The sequence below is a fragment of the Anopheles bellator genome, chromosome 1 (assembly GCF_943735745.2).
Source record: "Anopheles bellator chromosome 1, idAnoBellAS_SP24_06.2, whole genome shotgun sequence".
Lineage (NCBI taxonomy): Eukaryota > Metazoa > Arthropoda > Insecta > Diptera > Culicidae > Anopheles > Anopheles bellator.
Genome location: NC_071285.1, coordinates 7020025 through 7039498, shown reverse-complemented (window position 1 = coordinate 7039498; position 19474 = coordinate 7020025). Strand labels below are relative to the sequence as shown.

The following is a 19474-nucleotide window of genomic DNA, read 5'->3' as shown; positions in this document are numbered from 1 at the left end:
AATCGGAACATAATTGAATGCCTCTCTCTAAGCACACCATTACCATTGCATTCAAAGTTATTCTTATCGGCATTTTCCTTTACCAATGTGTGTATCTCACAATGACATTAAAGCCAATTCCGATTTGTATGCTGAACTCGTAAACCGGAAGCAAAACATAAACAAAACAGCTGGCTGCGAGAGATACGAGGAACGAAAGAAGACTATACAAACACCGCAAGAAGCAGTGCGATTAAGCGTCGTTTGACATTTGCGTATGCTGTACATCGAGGGATGCTGTGATTCTAATTGCTTCCATTCGGAGCTGGCCTCCGGGTTCCGTTCTGTGTGCCAACGTCACAGTCGCTACACAGTTATGCTGCGTCATACGGAAAGTGAAGTGAAGTGAATGGTTTCGGGTTTCGAGGGAGATTTTTGTTAGGACTTGGTCCCAGTTTTGTTGTGTTGATCCACCATGTGTTCTAGCCTGCGATATTGTTTCGGATCGTTGATCTGTACGCTGATGGTGATCGCGGCCCTATTCATCGCCAGTCTCCGTTGTGATAATGTTGAGCTGACGGTAAAACTGCCAACCGTGATGATTGCGGTTCTGGTGCGCAACAAGGAACATACGCTGCCGTACTTTTTCTCTTACTTGGAAGATTTAGACTACCCGAAGGATCGTGTATCGCTCTGGTAAGAATGGAAATGTAGGACTAATACCTGGCGAATCCTAAAACATTCTGCTGGTTCCAGGATACGATCGGACCACAATGAAGATCGCAGCATTGACATCACGAAAACGTGGCTGAAGCGATGCAGCTCCCTTTACCATAGCGTGGACTTTAAGTATCGCAGTGAGGGCGGCAAGCGGGAGAGCGAAAAATCCTACACCCACTGGAACGAGGATCGTTTTGCGGATGTCATTCGGTTGAAGGAAGAAGCCCTGCAAACGGGACGCAGGATATGGGCCGACTATATTTTTGTAAGTCGTTTGCAGGTCGGCATTCCTTGCTTCTGAATAATCGCTATGTTTAATCCATACCAGTTCCTGGATGCGGACGTGTTCTTGACGAATGCGAAAACACTCCAATCGCTGGTTGACCTCAAGATGCCCATCGTCGCACCGATGCTCGTATCCGATGGGCTTTACTCGAACTTTTGGTGTGGCATGACCGCAGACTATTACTACCAGCGGACGGAGGACTACAAGAAGATCCTTAACTACGAGCTAACGGGTCAGTGGCCGGTACCGATGGTGCATAGTGCGGTTCTGATCGACTTAAATGTTGCTCAAACGCGTCAGCTAACGTTCGAACGCCGTAATTTACCATCCGACCGGTACCACGGCCCGATGGATGATATTATCATTTTTGCGATGTCGGCCAACTACTCCGGGATTCCGATGCGGATTTGCAATGCGGTACAGTATGGCTACATTATGGTTCCGCTGGAGGCCGGCGAAACGATTCCCGGGAAGGACTGGGAGCAGCTCACGAACGTCCTGGGCTACATCGTGAACGAGTACGGTGAAGTGAAGCTGAAGGATGATTTACAGAAATATGTTCCAGTCGTTTCGAAGTAATGAACAGCGGATAGTGACAGTGGTTCTAGATATTACAGAAATTTACTCTTTTTGCATGGTTGCAGGGACAAGCTTTCACTTTCGCGTATCATCATGATAAACCTCGAGCGGCGAGTGGAGCGAAGGACAAACATGCTGAAACACTTCGATCTCCTCGGGCTACAGGTGGACCACTTTCCGGCAGTCGATGGGAAGCAGTTGACCGACGAAAAGCTACAACAAATGGGCATCCGTTTCCTACCCGGTTATGCGGATCCGTTCCACAAACGGTATGTAGACCGTCAGGCAGTTGAATTTATTGTCAAAATAATGCTACTGTTCTCGTTACAGCCCAATGACGATGGGAGAAATTGGTTGCTTTCTAAGCCATTACTACATTTGGGAGGAAATGGTTCGCTTAGAGCAGAAAGAAGTGCTCATCCTAGAGGACGACATTCGATTTGAGCCGTTCTTCCGACGACGCGCCTATCGTGTACTACAGGATGCCCGCCGTATCGGAGGTTGGGATTTGATTTACTTCGGCCGAAAGCGTTTGCAGGAGGAGGACGAAAAGTGGATCGACGGTTCGGAGTATCTCGTAAAGGCGGGATATTCCTACTGGACGCTGGGGTACGTCATTACGTTGGAAGGCGCCAAAAAGCTGTTGCGAGAGAAACCCCTGGAAAAACTAGTTCCCGTCGACGAGTACATCCCGATTATGTTCGATAACCATCCGAACGATAGTTGGGCTGAACACTTTCACGAGCGGACGTTGAATGCGTGGAGTGCGGCTCCGCTGTTGCTCTACCCCACACACTACACCGGCGACGAGGGATACATTTCCGACACGGAAGATTCTGCTCGCATCGACGGTACGCTGCCGGGGGCTGCTGGAAAGGGTAGTGGTACTATGGCCGCCACAAATGAAACGGTCCGCGATGGCAAAGCGGCTGAGCCGAAGAAAGGTGACAAGGAACAGCTTCCGAATGCGCCCAACTTACTGGTGGCGGATTCGGGACTCGGCAAGAGCGAGGTCAATCGTCGCAGTGAGCTATAGTTTGTTCCTAGGGCACCAATGATAGAGCACAAATACCCAAAGAATCTTAAAGAACGGATCTACTAGCGTCATAATTACAATAATATGCCCCGTGCCTTATAGAGTAAGGAACCAGCGAATCGCAGGCGTATAATCGCCTGCGCATTTTATCTGCCAGTTAGGCCGCAATAAAGAGTTTTAATGTAATATTTTCTAACACGTCGTGTTACAATATTTTTGAGGCCGAAAATCGTACCGTACTGATTGAGAATTTAAATCGACGACGGCGTTACGAAGTGTTACGAGGCGTTACTTTGGTATTTTTGACATTTGACGCAGTAAGAAGAGTTCAGCAGGCCGGCCACTATCGTCATCCTGCTCGCACCAACACTTGGCCAATGGGCAACCCGTTACTTTCAGCGTTACTGTCCACTTCCAAATTCAGTTTCAAGCCAAAAGTCGTTCTGTTTCCATCGTCGTTCCTTGCCGTCGTCGTTTATTGTCAAACGCGAACGAAAAACATCACAAACCCTGTGTCCAGAGTGAACCAAAGTGTCCGGAGCGCCAAGGGCAGCATCCCGTGTCCCATCTTTTCGCCCGCATTTGTGTCGTATCCGGTATCCGCGGGAAAGCGTAATCAAATTTTGTGAACCCCTTGCTCTCGCTCCAACCAACCAGTTCGTGTGTTGTGAATGGGTTTCGCGGTGCGTGTTTTCTTGGCCACTTTTTCTTTGCCCACAATCTTCCGAGTGTTCCGTGGGCTTGTGTCTCTGGTGGCGTAAAACGCACGCACGGGACGGAAAAAATCCCATCAATCGCATCGCAGTCGCCGTAACAACAAAACCAAATGTCAAAGCACACACTGCACTCTGTGCACCGCGACCACCATTGCTGCACCGTCTCTTTCCGGCCTTCGCGCTGGGTGTGGGTGCGCGAGTGAATGCGCCGTTTTATTTAACAATATAAATAAATATTACGGCAAAGTTCTGTGACTCCGCCGCGGATTACCGTGTTTAGTACTACGATTGGTCTACGATGCAGCGAGAGTGACATAAAAACCGTGGTGCGACTGTTTCGACGCCTGCCGTGCCGTGTGAATCGTGAAATCCTTCCCGAACGCCCCGAGTCGAATTAGTGAAAAAGGCAGTCAGAGTCACATAGTGTGAATACCAATTATTGCCCATTGACCGCACCGAGTTCAGTGAACACGTCTTCTCACGTTTTCGTGCCTTAATTTGTCGTGAATCCGTCACAGAAACCTAAAGCAACGTAGTAGCCTTGCTGCTATGTCTCCATGGCATTATGTCGTTCGCACAAGCAGCATAGATCTGTGCCAATAGAAGCTTCGGGCAGTTCGCGTTCAGCTTCTGAAGCTCTTCATCTCGAACGTTATTACCGAAGGTAAGTGCTTATCTTAAATACTGAACTAAGTAAATTTTATTTTAGACGTGGTCGCGTGCCACTGCCCGGGGGTGTGTTTCCGCTCCAAAAATCTCGCTGGAGAACACCATGGAGTGCAGTTCTGGGTTTTCCCATTTCTCGGAAAAGCTGCAATCCGCTGCGTACCACGCGCCAGGATTGGGTGGTGCTATATTTAACACTCACCCAAAGTACAAGCCCTCGTCTGCATCGGAACAGTTTGTAAACAAACGCAGAGTGTGCGCCTGTGTGTGATGGTTCCGAAATGCACCTTTCGAGTGACGTTTCGACGGCCGCTGGCCGTCACGCGTGTGGCCGGCGGCCAAACGTGTGGTTAGAAGAAGCGATAAGCGCGATAGGCAAATAATTCGATAATGATGTAAACAAAGCTCCCCGGGCCTCCCCGTTGCCGGTGCGGGTCTTCGTTCTGCGGTGCCCTCATTCCGTCACCGGTGCTTAGGTGATTAGATAACGGAGGAGCGTCCGAAGCTGTCACTACGCAGACAACGCGTGACGCATCGCAAACCGAGCGGTAAACGGCCGGCTCCTTGTAACTCCTTGTAACCATCGTAACGCTCGTCTAGTCGTTCAAGAGCGTCACCGTAGCATCCTTCGGAGTTTTCGTTTTTCGACCATCGAATCCTTCCCATCCGGAAATGGGTGTGCACTTCTGCACCATTTGCATACTGCGTTGTAGCTTCCCTCCTTGTCTCTCTCTCTCTCTCTCTCTCTCTCTCTCTCTCGTTCTCTGTCTCTCTATTTCGAGTGGTGCAGCTCATTGGCCAGTGCATCTGTGTGGCAGATGGGATTGTGTGCGCGCCGGCGCGCCTTCCACTGTGTGTTCGATCGCGGAAAGGGGCCGAAGGATGCACATTTTCCGTTTCTATTTCCATCCAGCGAAAGGCAATGAACTTGAATCCTGGCCCGTAATGGATCGATTTCTCTGCCCCCCTTCGGCCTGGGTACCTGTTCCTCGTGGTGTAGAGTGGTGCAAATCGGAATTTTCTGCTGTATGTATGAGCGGAGGCCACTAATACCACTGGAGGCGATGGTGGAGGCACATTTTTCGCGAAAAACTACATAGTTCTCCAACTTGGGGCCATTTTCTATCGCGGTTGCTTCAGCTTGTGCAGTGCAGTTGTGTGGAATGTTACTGCGCTGTTTGTGTGTGGGTCAGGTGCAGGTTGCATAAGGAGTACACAGTGTGCTGCATGGCACACGGGACATTCACTTTCCATTTCCCGTCCTGTGGTTGGTGGGATTGTTTGGGCCCTCTTCTAGGGTGTGACAGGGAAAAATTCAGCAAATTTCGTGCCTTGGCCAGAAGAGGGTCCCGATATCTTCTTCCAGATGGGAAGATGCGAAGTTCGCTTCCCATCTTTGCAATGTACATAAACGCGCCCATGTCTATGGTTTAGGAGCGTTGTCCTGCCCTTTGAAGTGGTGTTGCCCAGCATTCTGAGTATGTAAAGACGTTTGCCACCGTCACACCCGTCGGATCGAAAGTTCGGACGACCCCAACCCGACCTAGGGCAATGCCAGGCGCCCAAGTTCATTCGCATGCAGCGAAAGATCGTTGAATATACACACTGCACACTCTCGGAGGTGGTCTGATAGGCTGATTGTATACTTTCAACATCAGGTTTCCATGTTTTTGGGTGTCTTATCGTCTTGTTTTTAAGCGAACCAATTTTTTTGTTTTGATTTTGGGCCATGAACTATGCGAGCAACATACAATTATTGTTTTTTAGAATTCGTTTGACGATTTGCATCTTTTAGCAAAATGATGCCAATTTAAAAACGTTGTCTTTGATAAATGAAGCCGAACCAACGTCAAAATGACCCATCAATGAACGATGCTCCCTACGCTCCGTCAGTCAGCCAACGTTCCCGTAAACGTGGATTCCGAGAATCCCACCTGGTCGTTATCCTTCGCCCAGGGTACTGCACTCATAACGGTGTGCGCGTAAGCAACGTAAAAGAATGCAGCAAAACATAGGTCACGTTTTATCGCGCCGTTCACCTTTCCCGGTCGCCTGCCTCTATTGTGACTCGCGCACCGGGAGCAGCGGTTTGTGTGGCGGCAGGTCCTTGCGCAATCCTTGGACCGCGTGGGCGGCACAAAAAGGTGGAAAGTCGCAAGGTCGTTCGCTGCGCAGCTATCCTTGTCTGGCGGTCGGATGTTGTCGTTCGCCGCGTGTTGCTAGTGTTGGCCGAGTGTTGACCCTATGTTGTGTTGAGTGATGCAAACAACTTTGAGTAATAATGCGAAACAAAAAAAAACATGACAAAGGCTGGCAACGAACTCGGGAGTGCTCGTGTTGTTCGTACATATCACATGCATATGAACTCCCAACTTCTAATGCCTTGCTCGAGAGCAGGATGTCCTCTGGTCATGATACCATTAGGGGCATCTAAGACTATCGCCCTTTTGTTTGTTCTCACCCGATGAACTGTGATCACCTTTGACCATGATGCTAATGGTAGATCCCCGGACCTGCCTCAACGGGATTAGAGTCCCTTGAAGGTGAAGATGAAAGGGATTGGACTACTCCATTCCCCAGTTTTGGTTCGGTCTTAGGATATTGCTTGGTTATGCAATTTGAACAAGAATCGAGGGCACCACTTTCTAGTGAAAAACTTTTGCAACAACTGGTATTGCAATATTTAAAAAAGATTCGAAAGGGGAGAAATATTTCTCGTGTCTGGGACAAGTTTTTCAAGCAAATTTAAAATTAGTTAAACCACCTGATGAAGTATTAAGCACATGTTTTTGGGTTCATGTACACAAACTTTTTGTTCAAAAGGCGTGAGAAAGCATCAGACGATGTTCCAGGACGAAAATAATACGGATTTATGTGGTCTTTGAACATACGCTCGGAGGTCATTAACAGTGCCTATGCCGGAAAATCGGCTTACGGTGCAACGGTTTGGCTCTTATATAGGCATTCGCTCGCCGTTGTATTTTCGTGCACATAGCGGGCGGACAATGATGCTGGGTTCTTGCACTTGCCACAATGTTCAAGTACATCTTGTGAACATGGATATTTCTTCCCATTGGAATTCGTTCCTCTCTTTGATGTACATATTTTAGTCATTGACTATACAGGCACAATTTTGTAGCATTTGTTGTGCAGCAAATCTATGCGTATTTAACGTTCAAGAATGTGGATTTCTATTATTTGGCAAGACGCTGCATAGAGGTCGCCTCAACATTTTTGTCATCGATCGATTGTGTCGTTCGCTTCAGCTCTCCCGGCAGCTTGAAAGGCCCACGGTGTTGGTTCTGTAGTGCTACTTCATCACATATTCACCTTTCGCTTACGCTGCTGCCGCCGGTTCACCCTTTGGATGTCTTTTACTGACCTTTGACGCGGTAAGCCCTTCGGCCAGCGATCGGTCCCTGTCCCTTTATGCTTGATGTTGCAGCTGTGTTGCCGCTCTCGGCTATGTTGGCCGTTGGCCGTGTGCGGTCAGGCGTTGTTAGCTTTAGAGTAGCGTAACGACGCACAAGCCCGTGGGGGGTTGTTTGCCATTAACGGCCCCGAGAAGCCGAAGCCACAGAGCCGTTTCGGGGCAAAAATCTAATCACCCGGCTAGCGGCGGCTCGGCTGGGTCGAAAGTTTCGTGTGCCCCCCAGAGGTCACACGTGAGTGAAGGATTCGACGAGAAAAAGAAAAGTAAACCAAAGTGCAATAATCAGCGTATGTTTGTGTATGTGTGGCAAAGACCCTCGGCGGGTGTCGTGGTTTGCGCAGGAATGCAGCATAACATAATAATCCAACGCCCCATCGCCGGCGAAGGCGCTGTGGTGCGCGAATGAACCCGAGCGAGAAGCAGCGAACGAATGAAGCGATGAACGGGACGAATAATAAACAATATGAATGTTAAGAAGAAAATAAAAAACACGCACGGAATGCGTGTTGCGATAGGTCAGGAAAGTTCGCCACCGGCGTCTCTTGTCTTTGCTGGTTTCTTCTTTCCCGTTCGCTTTTCTCGGTCGCACATTTTATTACTTCTTTCCTTTGCGTTTACTGGCCCGGCCAGTCTTTACTATTTCAGTTCTTCTCCATCTTCTTGTTTCCATGAACTTTGTTTGAAATCCAACATATGTTAACAGTTTTAGACTTTTTTTCATGATTAAGCTGCAGGTCAATAGTTTTTGTCGGTCATGGTCATTCATTTGTATCTATGAAGATTTACAAATAAAATAGGAAAAGATATAGGACGTACACTAGGAACCTTCCGCGGACCTTCAACTGATTTTTTTCTCGAAAATGATAAATTGTTCAGAAGACCTTCTTGGCCCTTCTTCAGGGCAAAACTAGAAATCAGCAGAGATGTGAAGCAAAAGGCCCCATATTTAAGTGACAAGTATCCAAACGAAGTGTCTTCCTTCTCGCCAAGGAGTCCTTCCGTCCACGGCTTGCGGCGAGAGAGGAGCTATTCTCAAGGACCTTTTTTCGTGGGAAATTTGTTGGTTCACTTTCGCTGCGCTTTGTCGCGCGAGTGAGAATACGGACTTGAAATTCGCGAGTGGTGAACTTGAGGTGAATTTGTTTTTTTAGTATTCATCTTCGAGTTGGTGAGCACTTAGCGGGCGCTCTCTCACAGGATGCTTGGCCGAAGAAGCTTCGTATCCTTTGGTGCGGCCGTAGAGCAGGGAACTCATTCCGTCTGCGTCGGCGTCTGTTATTCAAACGTCCTTGACCCCTTGCATTATGTCAGATGAACCTCATCCGCGCCGCAGTCGCACCAGTGAGCGGCGAGGGTCCTTTTTGGCGTGCTCGACGTGTTGGTGAGTGGCACGGGGGTTGATTGTCTGGAAGAGCGGAGAGCACCGCCAACGAGTTGCCAAAAACTGGTACCCCTTGCCTTGTCCGCCCCCCTTTCCTGGTTGAAAGAAAGAGCTTTTCGGTGATCCATCACCCGTCACAACAAACGGAGCTCACATTCTCTCTCGCGACTCACGGGGAAAAGCGTCCTTCCTTTCGTCCTTGGCACAGTGCCAGCAGCATCAGACTGCGGTTAGTTTGTGGAAAAAATCGAGCTGAATGAAAATGTTGACATCTTTTCATAAAACCGACTTCTCGGGTTTCAAATAAAAGCCTTCGGTTTTTGGGGGGCCCACAATTTACATCAAATTTTTTACTTAGCGAAGGACCCGGTTTTTTGCCACTCTATGAAGAGGGTCCTCCCTCAGTGACGGGCAACGGTTTTCATTTATCTTTTCGAGACAACACCTGACAGGGATGCCCCGAGCGCCCCGAATGGTTCTCCGGAGTCAGAATATCCTTTTTCTTGCGTTTCGTCCTTCCCTGGGGTCTTGCGGCATGCGAGACGGAGGGTGGCGGCGGTTATGCTGCGTGAGTGCCAAAAAGAGCGAAAGTAACGGCAGACGAAAGGAAATGGTACGTCGCTGTTGGTATTGCTGTTGGTTCGAGGCAGAGGTTTTGTCTGGCCTGGTTGGCCGGTTCGCGAGACGTCCTTGACTAGAGGTCGCCGGTTCATTGGACCAATTTGGAGCCAGACGTAGTCGACACTTCCTTCCACACCGACACCGACCGGCACCCCATCAGTGATGTTTGTCGTTTTTTCGTCCTTCCGCCGGTGAATAATATCTTCCGAATTTCGCAAAACTCCTACGGTTCTTCCTTGACTGTCGATTTCCGCAGACCATTTCTGTCCTGAACCGAAGTGAGAAGTTTAGTCTAGGGTTTTTATGGGAGACCATTTGTTCATTCAATTATTATGGACCTTGCGAATGAATTATTTATTGTATTACTTTGCTACTTTATTGTGCCGAGTGTCCTTCTTTAAAATATTTTTTAAGTTATTTTTTATCGTAAAACGTTTGGCAAAAGGAAAACTTGATGAAAATAATTTATAAGATAAGAACGTTTGTTCAACATTAGCGTCTGCAGATAAAAAAGGTTGTCTTTATCGCAACAAAAAGTTAATGGAGGAGTAACTTCCGTAATTTCCGCTTTTCCCACGCATATCTCTCGTTTCATATCTCCTTCTCCTTTTCCCGCAATCACCTGTTTCTTCCTGTTTTTCTTCCGCCGGTCCCGCACCCGGTAGAGGGCAATGGCCTGTCTGCGATGTCGTCATCCTTGTCTTGAAAAAGGATAAATAAGCAGCAAGCAGCGTTGGGGTTGGCATTAGGACGATCAGGGAAGTTAACGTTCTGCGGGGGGTCGTATGAGCCGGGGAGCGAGGTAAGCTTGTCTGGAATTCGGTTGAGCCTTCTTCGTCTTCACCTCCGTTGCGGGCGCGGAGAGGATATTTCATTTCGGGTGCGTGCTTCGACGAAATAACTGAATCCGCAGCTTCTTCTGAATTCTGAGTTCCTTCGGGGCCGACGTCGTCGTCATCGTACTCACGAAGTTGGGGTTTGTCCATCGGGCAAAATATTTCTTCCGCTCCGTGATTACTCAGCCACTCGTTTTTGGTCACCTTTTTTTGGGGAGGTTTTGATATTTATTAACCATCCCTACAATTTGTGCTGGGCGAGAAACGAGACACGTTTGTAATTTCGATTGGCGAGACCGTTATTTGACAGGAAAGATATGGCAAGGGCGCGAAATAAATGTCGTTGATTAGGGCTTTCGGCACACCAATTAGGAGTTTGAACATTTTCAACAACAACGATTATGTGTCTGGCGTGTCAATTGATAATTGCGAACGAATCTCTGTCGTGTTTTTTTATAAATCTCTGTGTAATTATTTTATGTTTTGTGGAAAGCGGAACGATTCCTCAAACTTAAATAATTGCATGTAGAATTTAATCGAAATAATTTATGAAATATGTTTCGAAACCTGCATGTGAAAAGTGCATCTGAAGGACATTTCACATGTACTCGCTGTGTTAATCCTTACTAAACAGCTAACGCTATGTACGGATCTTTAGAGGCAACTTTTCCACAACACCCCAACATGAATGTTGTCCTGGATGTGGAAAGTTTGTCAAAACGTGCCTGCCGTCAAACTAAGTTAATAGTCCTACATGTGCTTAGTCCATTCCAGTCCACCGAAGCCAATCCAGGAAGCCAATTTTCCGGTGCCATTAATGCTTCCACTCAAATCGGGCTTCAAACTAGACACGTGATTATGTGTCAACACTCACTCTAATAACTCGATCGCAGAGTTCCGACCGCTTCCGGCGACTGCGGGAAGAATGTCCTCTGTCCTCCCGACTGTTAATGGTTTGCCCTTCAAAGTTTGCAACATTAGGACACTTTGTAAGATGCATCGCTCGCTCGCAGTGTTTAGGACTTCTGTCGTAATAGGCACCTCCCCAGTCCCAGCTTAACGGTGTTACGATTTCCAGTTTCGTTCCTATGCAGCCCGTGGACGTCGAGGTCTTGCCGTGTCCTGATCTCGATCGTAATCAGTGCACAGTAAACGGGCCATTTATTCCGGTTCCGATTGCGATTGGAAGCGAAACGGCCCCGATCCCCGGTCGGTATCCTTCATCCTTCGTGGTTCGGTGGCTTAAAGTTTGATGATATTTTATGGCGTTAGTTGGATTGTGCGCTCGCCTGCCCGGCCGCGGGGATGCGTTGCGTTTCCGGATGCAGTCGCCTTTTTGTCGTCGGTGCCGTAGTACTATTATGGCCAGTGGAGAGAAAGTGGACGTTAACGGCTAGTTAGCTAACAGGAACAAGGCTAATGGCGTTGGTTGGGTGCTACCGAATGGCAAAAGTTGCTCCTTTGCAAAGTGTTCGATCGTGGGTTTTTGCGCCCGAAGCTGGCGCGTCCCTCAGCGACAACAAACAACTAGCCCCGAGACCCAGCGGGCAAGGACGACTTCGGACCGCGACGTGACGGAAAGTGCATACCGTTGTAATTTCAACTTGTCAACGAGCGAGAGAGATCGGAGATTAGGGCAAGTTTAATTTGATGCACTTGCTAACAATGCAACTCTCCGGGCAACCGGGGCAGTTTTTATCACCTTAAATAGAGTGCTCTTTGACAGCCCTCGGCTTGTGTGGCAACAGAAGCTTAGTAGATGACCTAATTGAGAGAGGGGTACATCATTTGCCCCGCCGGCAACCGATGGTTATTGAAATTCGAAGTGCAGGGTAGTTCGAAATTTAATCAGAACACTAATTTGGTCCTGAATTCGCTCTGTGAGCTTCGGTTAATCTGATGCTGTTCTTCGACTTAATTTAGTGTTTCGCGCTCGCCGGATGCCGTTTAAAGCGTGTAATCGAATTGTCCTGGCTGCTGCACGCCCTTGAAACACCCCTTTCGGTCACCGAGCCAAAGGTGCTGGTTCCATCGGGTGACGTGCAATCACGCGGCAAACATAAAGTTGAACTTCATGTTGCCACGGTTATTCGTAAAGCGCTGTATCCTTCGGAGAGGGCACAGCTTCGTGCTGCGTCGTCCCACACAAAGGAAACGCCAACCCGCTCCCGTGAAGTTGTTTTTTCGCTGTGGCGCGGTTTGGTGTTGGGGTTTTTAGATTTTACATTGTTTAGCATTGTGCTCCCACGGTGCAAAGGATACGCTGGACTGGGCTGGTGGGTGTGCGAAAAGAGCGCACGAAATGGTGTTGGAATGTGCTCCATAGGATCGCCGCTGGCCATCCAAGGGCGGCGAAGGACGCGCCGTGCCCGGTCTCTCTCGGGGGTAACCTTGGGGTATAACGTAGTGTTTTCCTATCTGGGGCAGGTTCCCGCCCCAGAGCCGATGCTGCCCATTGATGGAGGTGACCTATTTATGATGTCTTCCGCAACGGTTCTTTGCATCGCCCTTAAGTGCAGTATAATATCGTGCACTGGGAAGTTTTTGCTTAATATTTTGAAAGGAACTCCGGCTGGGTGTTTTAGGGACGAAAACAGGATGCTTGGGGCGTGTTTAGTGATTATTATAATCACTACTTTGTGCATGAAAAACAAAGCAATAATTCCGTGTCCCACTTACTGAAGGACAAAGTTTGTTAAACTTTTGATAGATTTTTCTGAAGCTTTCAAAATTGTTAATGATTTTACATCGCAACGGTTCGATTATCAATCCATTAAATTCAAATATTAAACGGCGAATAAACGTGTAACACAAATTGTCTTGGGCCACATAAATACCCTGTTAAAAAGGATATTGTAATAATGCTACGTTTTACAAATCAGCCGCCAAAACACGCCACTGAAACAACCGTTCCAACCGGCTGCCAGTACCGTAGAAGTTGAGGTTGTGTTTCCTACAAAACTTTGCTATGGAGTCACAGGATCGTTCGTTGCTCACAAAACCCTCCTGTTGCGTGCTGTCGATGATTCTCAACATGTTGCTTCATAAAAAGAAAAACTTTGCACGCTGCACGCTGAAACACAGCAGCACCCCAGAGGCCACAAACTCGGCACAAAAAACCTTAAGACCCACCTAATGAACTGAAAGCCGAGAGCTAAGCAGCGAGCGTTAAAACTGCATCCTTGGGCGCCGGGGAGCGCCCAGTTTCGGGGGGCAAAGGTGGGTGACGAATCCAGAAGGCGGCACGGTTCCGGCAACATAAAGCTCTTAATTTATTGCACTTTTCGTGTTGTTTGTTTCCATTACGACGTACACGCGGTAGGTGGGTGCCTCTCCTGGGTGGATGGGTTCTACTGTTACGCTAACCCTCGCCTCTCTGTAGCCGGTCCCCGTTGCCCTTCAACCCGATTTGTCCCACCGAGAGCCCTTGATTTTAGTGGCCAGAGTCTCGCATTCGTTTCGATCGGTTGCACTTTTGCTTAATCTGCTTTCTGGTGCTGTTTTTTTTATTTTCTTCTAAATTGCTGCCCCTTTGGCCGGGGATAGGGGCGGAAAAGCGCACGGGGAGTGCAGAGAGTGATTGCCATAATGTCCCCGAGCTTTGTGCAATCGTGATTGGCTTTTCGTATTATCACATCGTTACGGGACCGGAAGAACGGTTAAGCAGCTTCTGGCGTTCGCTGCTAATGGTCCAGTGGGGGGTCCATAAAGTGCTTCCGAAGATTGTGGAGATGTCGTTAGACTGTTGATGTTTCAAGGTTCCTATCCCATTACGTTTCAGGAACGCTCAAGAGACAATCGCTGCGAATTTCGAGTGAAATTTGAGGCAAAATGTTCGAAAAAAAAAATTGATTTGAAGTGTTTCGAAAACAGGCTAATAATTATAAAGTAGCTATAAATTCGTCACCATCTCTCTCTTTCTCTCTTTGACATTGGTTCGTTGAAGGATAATTAAAATCTACTCAAAACATTTCAAAACGATACTTTCTACGAAACAGAAAGGGTCAGTCCGCGGAAGGCTCAAAGACGGGGAATAATTCACCGTCACAAAACACACCGTCCGGAGGACGAGGCGATGACGTTTTACGACTTCATCGTAAAATTCAAATCGAATTCTGAAGCTCCCTTTACACGTCTCCCTGCAGCTGAAGCTGTGACGGGCGGCCAAAGGGAATCGATCAATCGTGTGGAATCCGTGGTCGCAACCGGATTGAGGACAAAAAAATCGTTGTTGGAATTTATGCTCCTTCACCTTATTGCTCACTTTCCAGCAGGAGAAGATGATGGGGTCCCGTAGTCCCACCGGGAACTTTACAACGCGATATCTCGGTTTCCTCCGGATTGCCCTCAAGAGCTTCATTCCTTCCGGGCGGGAAGATGCCCGGTGTTGGTGTAGCGTGGAAAATATTTCAATAATTGATTAGGTATTAATACCTTTTCCTATCGATTCGCGAAAAAATGTATGCGGATCGTAAGGAAAACATATTTTCTTGTTTAATTTTTGCCATACCGTGTGCTGCCGTTTAAGAGCAGCACTCTGGCTCAATCTCGGGCTCACAGGGTTACGATCCTTCACTTCACCTGCAACCCCTCGGTCGCCCCTCGGATGATGAGCTGCTGGCCTGCCTGACGAGAACACGGGTTTGCAGCGTTTTTATGTGGCCATAATCCCGCTGCACTTGCACCGCGGGGAATGCACCGCTTCGAGGGCTGGTTCGATGGGAAAAAGGCTGCAGCATTTCCTTCTTGCAGCACGCGGGAGATGGTACTTGTTACTGTGCGCGTTTTAATTAAAAGTTTTAACAGCAGCAGCAGGGTACAGCGGCAGCACCCCGTGGCCGCGAAGGAGCTCTGGAATGTGTGTTGTTTGATTAGTTGAACTCACCGAAGACGCGGTTCCGTGTGTGCTAACAAGGGAATCTCTTTCCATCAATCGGTGCATTGCAGCGCGTCATCGAGCTTCTGTTAGGCTCCTTCTTTCATTTTTAAATCCTTTTCGTTTTTCAATATCTTATTTCCATAACTGTAGCTCCAGGAACTGCGTCAAAAGCATCAATAATTGTGGATTTAAATTCGCTATTTCAAATAACTTATGAACAGTCCCGCGTTGCGTTAGTGATCATTATACCAGGACTAAAAGTTGAAAATAAGATTGTGACAAACGGCTCTTGCTGTCAATTTGGTCCCTGTTAATATTACCTTGTTTTGGATTTCAACGGATTCTCAAGAATTAGAATTAGAAAGAGACGAATGCTAGACAGCTCAAAGTCTCTATAATACAAAAGAAAAAAAAAAACGGATTTGCAAAGGATTTGCAAAGGATTTCAACTTAAAACGAAACTTGTTTTTACGTTTGAGGGCGCTCAAAAAAGCTAGGGGACGCTGAACTACAAGCACTTTTGGACGAAAATGACACGCAACCGCAACAACAATTCGCGATCGTGGTTGAGGATGGAAAGAGGATTCATTTTGAGAATCCACAAAAAAGAAAAAATCATAGGTCAGTCCAGAGCAACCATCAACTTCGACTACAAAACCAGATTGATTCGACAAAAAGACAATACTGTGCAATGGGGGATCAGATAGGTGTGGTTTATCACAAGCTTCTAAAAGGGGTGTAGATCTTTCAATGTAGCCGTGTGGGGCTGTTGGACGTCTTGGGGAAACGGATTGCCTTTACGAGGCCTTTAAGTGTAGGAAATCCATTAGTTTCGTGAGCACTCTTGCAGCGTTTTCGTTTTGTATTATTTTTCCCACAGTTTTGGGTAAAAAAAAATTTTGGTATGTTTTTCAATTCAAATCGAAATTCAAAAAACAAATGCTGATGATGTCACTTGTCACTTGCTGTACAGGGACACGATCGTCGCCCGATCGTCTGATATCCCCTTCCCCACAGACGACAACGGCACCGCACCGGCTTATCTAAACGGCAAATATTCATGCTTGGCATACTAAAACCCACATCGCCTCGGTTGCGATCGTGATCGCGAACGTGCTCGATGTGTGCTTTGACCGGTTGCTTAGGTTGTGGCGGTGCTTGATCTTGGCCACGATCTTTGAACGTTGCTTTTCGCGAATGTCACCAACGCGCACGAAGCAAATCACCATCGTCGTCGTGACCGCGGCTGGCATTTGGCCGAAGATGCGCACGCTACCCAGTCGTCGTCACAAGAAGCTCCCAGCTCTCTAACTAATGCTAAACACTGACTTATGCGACGACCACCGCAAACCGCAACCCTACCACCATTCCGTCCGTCGACCATGAACCGGTTTGTGTTCGGTTCATTCGGTGTGTTTATGCTATTGCTTTCGCGTTCGTCGCGCTTTTGTTTGCTTTGGGTTTGCTGTTTTATCTGTCCGTCCGTTTCTGCGGCTTTTGCGTCCGAGGATCGTGTGGAGAGCGGCTGAGTACTGATCGCTCGACTCGATCGCACTCTCACTCTCGTTCTCACGCTCACCTCACGCGGTCTCGAACAGGTGGGTAGGCATCGCGCATTGGTTTGACGTTTATTTTTACCTACGAAAGCGGCACAATTCGCTCGATCTCTTGAGGATTCCATCACTGCTTAATATTCTTGATTCTGGTGAACTCGCCAGCTTTAAAAAGCTGTAATCGGAGGAAAAAACCGATCCGTCTCACCGAGAACTCACACTCACGCGCTGCACTCGTTGGCTCTCTCCCAAAACTGCATTCCTCTTGCATCGGGGTTAGGCGAGAGAGCGAAACGGATGAGGTGAGAGAGCCCGATTTTCGGACGCAGCGTGCTCCACGGCTTCCGTTGGGGCCGCGTAGCGTGAGCTTTTTGCGTTCGCTCGCGCATAATGTTGGTTCCCCATTTTCTTCTCCCCATGATGGTGAACCCGTGAACACGCAATAATGCCGAAAGCGTGGCCACGCGAGTCAGTTACTCACCATCCACCGATGCGTTCGGTTCGACCGCCGATGACGGTTTTGCGTTCCGTGTGTTGCGTACGTATCCCCCCTTGTAAGTGTGTCCGTCCGATTGTTTGCCGATTCGTGCCCCGGGGTCCGGGGGTTTGTTGCGATTTTGGCACCGTGGACCCCGTTACTTTGGCATTCGTCTCGCGCGGAACATTGGGCGATGATAAGAGAACACAACACCCAATCGGTGCCAGGCTCCGCCGGCCAGCATCGAATGATGCGCAGCTCCCAAGAGATGCATCTCGTTCTGTCGGAAGTGTGCCACTTGCAGTTCTCGCAGCAGCTGTGTACGTGTTTGTGTGCAAGCTCGCCGACCAATGGTGTGTCCGTTTATGCTTCCCGATTTCTGCTGCATCTCCGGCGTGTGAACGGCGCCGTTTTGTTTGTTTTCAGGCCGCGCGATGAGAACGTTGTTTCTTGCGCTTTCAAGCTGTGCAGTGTGCATCCAGTCTGTGTATGTGTGAGTGAGAGATGAATGGCGTATGAATCCGTTTCGCCGTTGGCTATTTGTTTGCTAAATTCTATGCAGCACCGGAGCATCCCGGAGATTCGCGATCCCGTGCTGGTTTTGATATTGTTCACCGCTTTGACTGTGTGAGTCTCCGTGCTGTCCGACCGAGTGAAGTGCATTCGATCGGGTCGGGCTGAGACAACGGCCAGCGTTGTTTATTTATTGTTTAATGCTTATGTGTTGCTGGAAGTGGGGATGATAAGTAATGGATGGAACGGAATATTTTCACGAAATTAACAGGCAAGTTCAAGAAGCAAGTGACGTCACCAGACGCCAATCGCACGATCCAGCAGCTTATTGTGGCAGCCGCTTCCGGTGGTGCTGCCAATTCGCGGAATGCTAGAATCCACCACTTGCGCGAGGTACGTGTATGTCGAAAGAGAGCTTACCGGGTGGAAAGTAACAGTGAACGGATCGGATTCGGGAGTAGCGTGTTCCAATCAGCGATCTCCACCATCCTCCACCATCATCTGGGTGGGGATGTTGGGTGGATGGCGGCCCCCCTTTCGTTTGGACACACGCCGAAGAAATCGGAACGATCATTAACGGGGTATTTTTGGGGTATTTTATTCGCTCCCCTCGTGCACGACAACGGCCCACAACGACTACTGGTTGTGTCCGTGCCTGAGAACCGATAGAGTGAGATGCGTGTAGATGCGGTGGCCATAGACGAGAGTGGAAAATAGGTAAGCGGATGAAAGCTGCTGCCCTCGCGCCGGGTGGGGAAATGGAAAGGCGGGCGCCGTCGCCGGGGTTCGGTGGTTGTGTGATTGGGATCGTTTGTTTCCTTCATTTCCTTCCTGTCCGTGTTTTGCTCTTTTTTTGCCGCTTCGCTACGAAACTAGAAAAACAAGCGTCACTCTGTTGCTCACTCACTGTTCACTCGCGTTTCTCACTCGCGCGTCATGCGGTGAGAACGATCACGGTGAACGGAGTGAATATTTTGGGTCAGAAGTTTTTGAAAGACAAATCACCAAATCATCGTTTAAAATTGTTGACTAAACATACAATAATGTTTGCGTAAAGGTTAGTGAGTTACTTCATTACTTTTTGGCCACTTTTGAGCATAAACCTCGGGTTAATGCTGCTGCTGCTTTCTCGTTCTACGTTGTGATCATCAAGACGACTTTTAGTGGCTCGCAGTAGCGGCAATGGTGAAAAAGAGCGAGCGATCGCCATCGGATGCTAATTCATGTGGCCCCCCCTTGACGCGTCTCTTCCTGTCGACGAACACCCCGTTGGCTCATACCGGAAGCTCGATTCGTTCGGTGAGGAGAAAAAAACATGAAACGAATGCTGGAAACATGTTCACTTGTTTCGCTGCCGAGTGCGCTTTTTGCTTCTTCTCTATTTTTGCCGCTACGTTCTTTCTAAGTCACAGTCCGGTGGAGCTAGACCCGCGGCGCGGCATAGTAAAAGGCGTGTCCCGTTTGCTTTATGCTCTGTGCTGCTATGGCCATGCTCTCTGTTGTGTCGCCCGCCCTGTCCGTGTTCATGGTGCAACGAGCTCTGGCACAATGTAGCTAAAACGACCCTCTCGAAGAGGGGTTAGCGTTAGGGACGTAAATTTTTCTTCACTCCGTGTAGATGATTATGGTTTGTTTTATGACAATGATCACAACATTTTTGGGGCTCTCTCGGTAGATCTCTGTCAGTTTTGCATCACTGGCTTACATTTGGATTATTATTTGCGCAACACTCTGGAGCGAGTGGAAGACTTTTACTTTCATAGCAGGTAACTGTAAAACTCATCACAACATCTGCCCC

The 19474-nt window shown here is 48.4% G+C and overlaps 1 protein-coding gene across 2 annotated transcripts; it reads left to right on the top strand.

The window, feature by feature from the left end:
- The first annotated feature begins 336 nt into the window (after nucleotides 1-336).
- Nucleotides 337-2744, top strand: LOC131215250 (glycosyltransferase 25 family member). 2 transcript variants are annotated; one of them, XM_058209638.1, is made up of 6 exons: nucleotides 337-675; nucleotides 736-964; nucleotides 1028-1560; nucleotides 1630-1833; nucleotides 1895-2415; nucleotides 2491-2744. In XM_058209638.1, exons 1-6 carry the CDS (start codon nucleotides 455-457, stop codon nucleotides 2598-2600), a joined length of 1818 nt encoding a protein of 605 aa, XP_058065621.1. In that variant the 5' UTR covers nucleotides 337-454; the 3' UTR covers nucleotides 2601-2744. The 2 variants fall into 2 exon arrangements, with proteins under 2 accessions (XP_058065621.1, XP_058065620.1); XM_058209637.1 differs by having other exon boundaries at nucleotides 1895-2744.
- Nucleotides 2745-19474: the final 16730 nt, after the last annotated feature.

What these genes read in the sequence shown, in the direction of transcription:
- LOC131215250 (XM_058209637.1), top strand. Translation starts at nt 455, where the DNA reads ATGTGTTCTAGCCTGCGATATTGTTTCGGATCGTTGATCTGTACGCTG. An exon ending in AAGGATCGTGTATCGCTCTG is followed by an intron (nt 676 to 735) that starts GTAAGAATGGAA and finishes TGCTGGTTCCAG; the next exon opens with GATACGATCGGACCACAATG. An exon ending in TATGGGCCGACTATATTTTT is followed by an intron (nt 965 to 1,027) that starts GTAAGTCGTTTG and finishes AATCCATACCAG; the next exon opens with TTCCTGGATGCGGACGTGTT.